Source organism: Ixodes scapularis, unplaced genomic scaffold (assembly GCF_016920785.2).
Source record: "Ixodes scapularis isolate PalLabHiFi unplaced genomic scaffold, ASM1692078v2 PGA_scaffold9__187_contigs__length_104089568, whole genome shotgun sequence".
NCBI classification, from domain to species: Eukaryota; Metazoa; Arthropoda; class Arachnida; order Ixodida; family Ixodidae; genus Ixodes; species Ixodes scapularis.
Window position 1 is genome coordinate 39147230 of NW_024609884.1, and position 7937 is coordinate 39155166.

The window sequence follows — 7937 nt, forward strand, 5'->3', positions numbered from 1 at the left end:
CCACCAAATTGAAAAGGTTAAAAAAATAAAAAAAAACATAATGACCTATTTCTTTTTTTTCTTTTTTTCTAAATATTAAGCGCCGTTTTTACAAAAATAAAGAAAAGGATATGCACGTCTCTGGGTAATAATCTTAGTGTCGCGTGCCTCCTCGCAATTAAAAAAGATACGTTTATTAATAACATTAAAAAAAGGAGTTTGGATATGTGAAGGTTGTGGGTACTAGTGCTCCCAAAATTGATTTTCTCGTTGTTTTTTTTCTTTTTGTTTTTTTTTTCTTCACTGTTGTCTAGCTACACTCGAAAATGCGTGTTGGCTCATTGAGCGGGATCTTGTGCCAGAATTTTAAGCGTGCGTTGAACCCTCGATCCCACCGCCTTCACTTTAAAGAAACAGTGCGACAGATTGCTACTGTTGTCTTAAATAGCACCACATACTATACTCGTAAAGGATTGCAGTAACAACATTTAATTATTATAATATATTATTAAATATGTTTGAGTGATATACAGTAATATTGCTAAATTGATTTAAAAATTTCAGGTACCTTTCGCCCTTGTTTGTGAGGGGATTAAGATCGACGAATACAAAATTTAAACAACATAGGCTTGCAGCCACTCATAGCGATGTTCCATCATTGTAATGGAAGTCAAAAGTTTTCCATCCAATTTCGAGGACGATCCGCCCAATCCACGGGCACTTTTAACAAAAATTGGCTCTTTAATCACTTGTTCCAGTGTATCGGAATACGTGACACGCGCTTTTCATTACTCCAAGCCGTTATAGACGCTGACAACCTATATATATATATATATATCTCTATATATATATATATATAAACACACACACACTGGGTGTTGCGAGTTTTGAAACTTATTGTCCTTCTGCACACAATTGAACTGCGGCAATAGTCGATAGGACCGCTCACCAACGAATCGCAAAGCGTGAACACTTTAAGCCACACGCCCACCCCATGTTTCATCAGGTGTCAGCGATTGTATAGTCAAAGAAATATCGGTAAAGTCTCGGGCTTGTCCCCTTTTTCTATTTTTGTTACCACATGCCGAAACGTTACACTATGTAAAGATTTTATAGATTAGAAGCTTCGAAAAAAAAACTTTTTTCGAAGTTTTGGGGGGGCTAACTTTTTTGCGAGGTTTGTAAAACACCTCTAAAACTAAACAGGAGAGTTTGTCGATAAAATATTCTTGAATAGTTAAAGCGCGGTTATGTAGAATAGAAAACACGACTGGCACGGACGACGTGTCTATTTGCTCAATGCTCACAGAGACCTAAGTAAGTGTTACATCCCTTAGGTTCATCGCAGTGGCAAAACCTTTTATGTTGGCGGCGGCAGAAAGTTATGCTGCGGACGTCGAGTGGAGTAACACGGGCAATGTCAACTTAATTTCACTGCCTCTTTTTTATTTTTTATTAATGGTTAAAGCCGAGGTTACAATTTTGTTAAGTACAAAAGAAACTCGGGGGAGGTGGGAAGAGGGGTAGTCTTGGAAAAGTCAGTGCAGTTATCCTGCCAGGGTTGAACAAATCTTCATCAACCAGCGCCACATCCGTCAACTCTACTTGAGGTGGATGCTATCTAAACCAATTTAAGCACTTTGCTACGCCCGAAAACTTTTACCCAGAGCAGTTTTTGTTACAAGAACTTGGAGCTCTGCACTAATTAAATCTTTCGCCAGTAACACCTAAAAAAAGAGAAAAAAACAAACAAACCCGAACATTCAGTTGCATGTATTGGCGTGGAGCAGTCGACCGCTAAACAGTACTGCACGCGTCTTCGCATCAAAAAAGAATTGAAAGTGTCTTCACAGATTAAAGGCATGACGGTCTAGTCCTCTGTTCACGTTGGGTGATCGGAAGTCAGAAAACAATAAAGTTGCTGAATCACAGTCAGTGACAGAGCGTCACTGTCCTGGAAATGCTGAGAAACCGAAACTCAAGAAACTCGACGCTACAAAGATGGCCGCGCCCACAGTACTGTCAGACTACCAAGCATTTTAGCATATCGTTTATTGGAGCCCGAATCGGAGCCCGAATCTGAGTTCGAATGGAAGCCCGAATCGAAGCCCGAATTGAAGACCGAAATAGAGCCCTAAATGGAGCCCATACTGGAGTCCAAATTGGAGCCCGAAATGGAGCCCGAATGGGAGTCCGAATCCATGCCCGAATCAGAGGCCGAATTGGAGTCCGAATTTCTGCCCGAATCGGAACCCGAATCGGGGCCCGAAATGGAGCCCGAATTGGAGCACGCATTGGAGCCAGAATTAGAGCCAGAAATGGAACCCGAATTGAGCCCGAATCGAAACCCGAATTGGAGCCAGAAATGAAGCCCGAATTGAAGCCCGAATCGGAGCCCAAATCGGAGCCCCAATTGGAGTCTGAATTGGAGCCCGAAATGGAGCCCCAATCGGAGCTCGAATTGGAGCCCTAACTGGAGCTGGAATTTAAGATTGAATTGGAGCCCGAATGGGAGCCCGAATTGAAGCCTGAAATGGAGCCGGAATTGAAGATTAAATTGGAGCCCGACTGGGAGCCCGAATTGGAGCCCGAAATAAAGCCTGAATGGGAGCCCGAATCCGTGCCTGAATCAGAGCCCGAATTAGAGCCCGAATTTCTGCCCGAATCGGACCCCGAATTGGAGCACGCATTGGAGCCAGAATTAGAGCCAGAAATGGAACCCGAATTGAGCCCGAATCGAAACCCGAATTGGAGCCAGAAATGAAGCCCGAATGGAAGCCCGAATCGGAGCCCAAATCGGAGCCCCAATTGGAGTCTGAATTGGAGCCCGAAATGGAGCCCCAATCGGAGCTCGAATTGGAGCCCTAACTGGAGCTGGAATTTAAGATTGAATTGGAGCCCGAATGGGAGCCCGAATTGAAGCCTGAAATGGAGCCGGAATTGAAGATTAAATTGGAGCCCGACTGGGAGCCCGAATTGGAGCCCGAAATAAAGCCTGAATGGGAGCCCGAATCCGTGCCTGAATCAGAGCCCGAATTAGAGCCCGAATTTCTGCCCGAATCGGAGCCCGAATTGGAGCACGCATTGGAGCCAGAATTAGAGCCAGAAATGGAACCCGAATTGAGCCCGAATCGAAACCCGAATTGGAGCCAGTAATGAAGCCCGAATGGAAGCCCGAATCGGAGCCCGAATTGGAGCACGCATTGGAGCCAGAATTAGAGCCAGAAATGGAACTAGGGGTGTCGCGAACCGGCCGCGGTTCGAGTTCGACCAGGTTCGACTTTTTCGAACTTTTAGTGGAAATTTCGACGAACCTTCTATTGAGGTTCGACTCGTGTGCGCATGCGCGACAGTCTGGCCAGTTGGCTTCGGATTGGATGATAATGGCTAAGAGATGAATTAAGTGCAGCGCTGATTGGTTATTTCAGTTAATACAGCACAAAACAATTAAGTTATTAACTTCTTCAGTGATTAGAATTGGTTTCTTTAATTGCAACTGTTCATAAATTTAAAAATAACCCTTCGCATAAAAAAAATTCTCCAAACTTAGACATGCTTCTATAAAGGTCTGGCCACACTGTCCACAAAGTCGAACCGGTCGAAATTTGGTTAAAAGTTCGAAGGTTCGTCGAACCGGTTCGACCCAGTCGAACCCCGAAAGTTCGACCAAAAAATCTGGTTCGACAAAAGTTCGCGACACCCCTAAATGGAACCCGAATTGAGCCCGAATCGAAACCCGAATTGGAGCCAGAAATGAAGCCCGAATGGAAGCCCGAATCGGAGCCCAAATCGGAGCCCCAATTGGAGTCTGAATTGGAGCCCGAAATGGAGCCCCAATCGGAGCTCGAATTGGAGCCCTAACTGGAGCTGGAATTTAAGATTGAATTGGAGCCCGAATGGGAGCCCGAATTGAAGCCTGAAATGGAGCCGGAATTGAAGATTAAATTGGAGCCCGACTGGGAGCCCGAATTGGAGCCCGAAATAAAGCCTGAATGGGAGCCCGAATCCGTGCCTGAATCAGAGCCCGAATTAGAGCCCGAATTTCTGCCCGAATCGGAGCCCGAATTGGAGCACGCATTGGAGCCAGAATTAGAGCCAGAAATGGAACCCGAATTGAGCCCGAATCGAAACCCGAATTGGAGCCAGTAATGAAGCCCGAATTGAAGCCCGAATCGGAGCCCAAATCGGAGCCCCAATTGGAGTCTGAATTGGAGCCCGAAATGGAGCCCCAATCGGAGCTCGAATTGGAGCCCTAACTGGAGCTGGAATTTAAGATTGAATTGGAGCCCGAATGGGAGCCCGAATTGAAGCCTGAAATGGAGCCGAAATTGAAGATTAAATTGGAGCCCGACTGGGAGCCCGAATTGGAGCCCGAAATAAAGCCTGAATGGGAGCCCGAATCCGTGCCTGAATCAGAGCCCGAATTAGAGCCCGAATTTCTGCCCGAATCGGAGCCCGAATTGGAGCGCGCATTGGAGCCAGAATTAGAGCCAGAAATGGAACCCGAATTGAGCCCGAATCGAAACCCGAATTGGAGCCAGAAATGAAGTACCAATGGAAGCCCGAATCGGAGCCCAAATCGGAGCCCCAATTGGAGTCTGAATTGGAGCCCGAAATGGAGCCCCAATCGGAGCTCGAATTGGAGCCCTAACTGGAGCTGGAATTTAAGATTGAATTGGAGCCCGAATGGGAGCCCGAATTGAAGCCTGAAATGGAGCCGGAATTGAAGATTAAATTGGAGCCCGACTGGGAGCCCGAATTGGAGCCCGAAATAAAGCCTGAATGGGAGCCCGAATCCGTGCCTGAATCAGAGCCCGAATTAGAGCCCGAATTTCTGCCCGAATCGGAGCCCGAATTGGAGCACGCATTGGAGCCAGAATTAGAGCCAGAAATGGAACCCGAATTGAGCCCGAATCGAAACCCGAATTGGAGCCAGAAATGAAGCCCGAATGGAAGCCCGAATCGGAGCCCAAATCGGAGCCCCAATTGGAGTCTGAATTGGAGCCCGAAATGGAGCCCCAATCGGAGCTCGAATTGGAGCCCTAACTGGAGCTGGAATTTAAGATTGAATTGGAGCCCGAATGGGAGCCCGAATTGAAGCCTGAAATGGAGCCGGAATTGAAGATTAAATTGGAGCCCGACTGGGAGCCCGAATTGGAGCCCGAAATAAAGCCTGAATGGGAGCCCGAATCCGTGCCTGAATCAGAGCCCGAATTAGAGCCCGAATTTCTGCCCGAATCGGAGCCCGAATTGGAGCACGCATTGGAGCCAGAATTAGAGCCAGAAATGGAACCCGAATTGAGCCCGAATCGAAACCCGAATTGGAGCCAGTAATGAAGCCCGAATGGAAGCCCGAATCGGAGCCCGAATTGGAGCACGCATTGGAGCCAGAATTAGAGCCAGAAATGGAACCCGAATTGAGCCCGAATCGAAACCCGAATTGGAGCCAGAAATAAAGCCCGAATGGAAGCCCGAATCGGAGCCCAAATCGGAGCCCCAATTGGAGTCTGAATTGGAGCCCGAAATGGAGCCCCAATCGGAGCTCGAATTGGAGCCCTAACTGGAGCTGGAATTTAAGATTGAATTGGAGCCCGAATGGGAGCCCGAATTGAAGCCTGAAATGGAGCCGGAATTGAAGATTAAATTGGAGCCCGACTGGGAGCCCGAATTGGAGCCCGAAATAAAGCCTGAATGGGAGCCCGAATCCGTGCCTGAATCAGAGCCCGAATTAGAGCCCGAATTTCTGCCCGAATCGGAGCCCGAATTGGAGCACGCATTGGAGCCAGAATTAGAGCCAGAAATGGAACCCGAATTGAGCCCGAATCGAAACAAGAATTGGAGCCAGAAATGAAGCCCGAACGGAAGCCCGAATCGGAGCCCAAATCGGAGCCCCAATTGGAGTCTGAATTGGAGCCCGAAATGGAGCCCCAATCGGAGCTCGAATTGGAGCCCGAACTGGAGCCGGAATCGAAGATCGAATTGTTGCCCGAATGGGAGCCCGAATTTGAGCCCGAAATGGAGCCCGATTGGGAGCCCGAATCTATGCCCGAATCAGAGCCCTAATTGGAGCCCAAATTTCTGCCCAAATCGGAACCCAAATTGGGGCCCGAAATGGAGCCCAAATTGGAGCACGCATTGGAGCCAGAATTAGAGCCAGAAATGGAACCCGAATTGAGCCCGAATCGGAACCTGAATTGGAGCCAGAAGTGAAGCCCGAATCGAAGCCCGAATCGAAGCCAAAATCGGAGCCCCAATTGGAGTTTGAATTGGAGCCCGAAATGGAGCCCCAATGGGCGCGTTCAGTAGCGGCCCCGGAGTCAAGGAGTCACTGACTCCTTCCACTGGACGGCCAAAAGTCACTTCCGGTGCACGTAACTCCGGGGCTTCGGAGTCAAGCTCCGAAGCACCGAGTCCGGAGACGGTGCACGTAGAGTCAAAGGAGCTAAAATGACGTCATTTCCTGACTGGTGACGATTTCCGGCGCTAAAAGAGGAAAAAGAAACAATATGGCGGGATAAGCTGCTTCGCTTCTGTCGCGGGTGCGCGGTTTGCTCGCTTTTGTTAATGAAAAGTACTCAAGGTAAGACGAATAACGCGTTCGAATATCTTTTTCAGGTAAGGCTCTTTCGGAAAATGCATTGGACCATATTTTGTTTGGTATGAATATGCTAATAAACAACGCAAACGTTCATTTGACGCCGTGTCTTGATCACCGTTGCTCGGAAACTTGGTAATATTGACGATAGTCCTGTCTGCGCTCAACAGAGCAAAACAGGGTATGAACGCGACTTTGGAAGCCGGTTGGACACTCACGCAGAGCATGATACCGATTAATGTTTTGTTTGCGTAGCTAAATCGGGGTGCACGTTGGCTGAAGCTCGCTTCGGCCGAAAAAACCTTGATCGCCGAGCGCGGCCGAACTTCCCGTGTGTGTACGAATACATTCTATAGGAAGTTCGTAACGAAGGGCAGAACAAACTTATGGCCATATAAAAGTATCGCAACCGGCGGGGTAGATTCGCTGAGCTCTGTATTTTGCGTGTACTGACGACGTTCTTTGTCGGCTTTTATAACAGTAGCTGCCTTTGCACCGCCAAGCGAAAGGCTCGATCGCGTTGCATCGCTTCGAACAGCAGCGCTGATGTGTACAATCACCCGCTTTTTCTTCAACGCTCTTGTAAAGACTTCTTCAATACCGGCCACAAATAAAAGCGATCGTGCTCGCCATCGTCTGCTTCCAGTTTATTCGGAGACCGTCTGGCACAGGGGAGGAAGCGGAAGTTGCGTAGAAGCAGGTTTGGAGCCGCGGGTTTTTTTGCCGTTCAGTAGGCGCTCCGATGACTCCGACTCGAGGCACTCCGTTCGGAGGCAAGGGAGGCGCTACTGAACGCGCCCAATCGGAGCTCGAATTGGAGCCCGAACTAGAGCCGGAATTGGAACCTGAAATGGAGTCTAAATTGGAGCCCAAATCGGAGCCCGAAATGGAGCCTGAAATGGAGCCCGAATTGGAGCCCGAATCAGAGCCAGCAATGGAACAGGAATTGAGCAAGAATCGGAACCCAAATTTGAGCCCGAAATGGACCCGAATTGGTGCCCGAATCGGAGCCCAAATCGGAGCCCCAATCGGAGCCCGAATTGGAGCCCGAATTGGAGCCCGAAATGGAGCCTGAAATTGAACCCGAAATGGAGCCCGTATGGAAGCCCGAACTAGAACTCGAATTGGAGCCCGAAATGGATCCCGAAATGGAGCCTAAAATGGAGCCCGATTTGCGGCCCGAATTGAGCCCGAATCGAGCCCGAATTGGAGCCGGAATTGGAGCCCGAAATGGAACCCGAAATGGAGCCCCAATCGGATCCTGAATCGGAGCCCGATTTGGAGCCTGAAATAAAGCCCAAATCTGAGCCCCCGATTCGACCAATATCACCAGTTAACGCTAGTTCAGATATTTGCGTTTGAG

The 7937-nt window shown here is 48.5% G+C and overlaps 1 protein-coding gene and 1 pseudogene across 1 annotated transcript; one reads left to right on the plus strand and one right to left on the minus strand.

Moving 5' to 3' along the window:
* Positions 1 to 2448: 2448 nt before the first annotated feature.
* On the minus strand, positions 2449 to 4057 carry LOC121833775 (annotated as a pseudogene).
* Positions 4058 to 4127: 70 nt separating this feature from the next.
* Positions 4128 to 7649, plus strand: LOC121833777 (protein TsetseEP-like). The gene is given in 5 exon segments (XM_042287398.1): positions 4128 to 4211; positions 4254 to 4484; positions 4487 to 4527; positions 4649 to 4659; positions 7405 to 7649. Coding segments are annotated over 5 exon segments (612 nt in total).
* Positions 7650 to 7937: the final 288 nt, after the last annotated feature.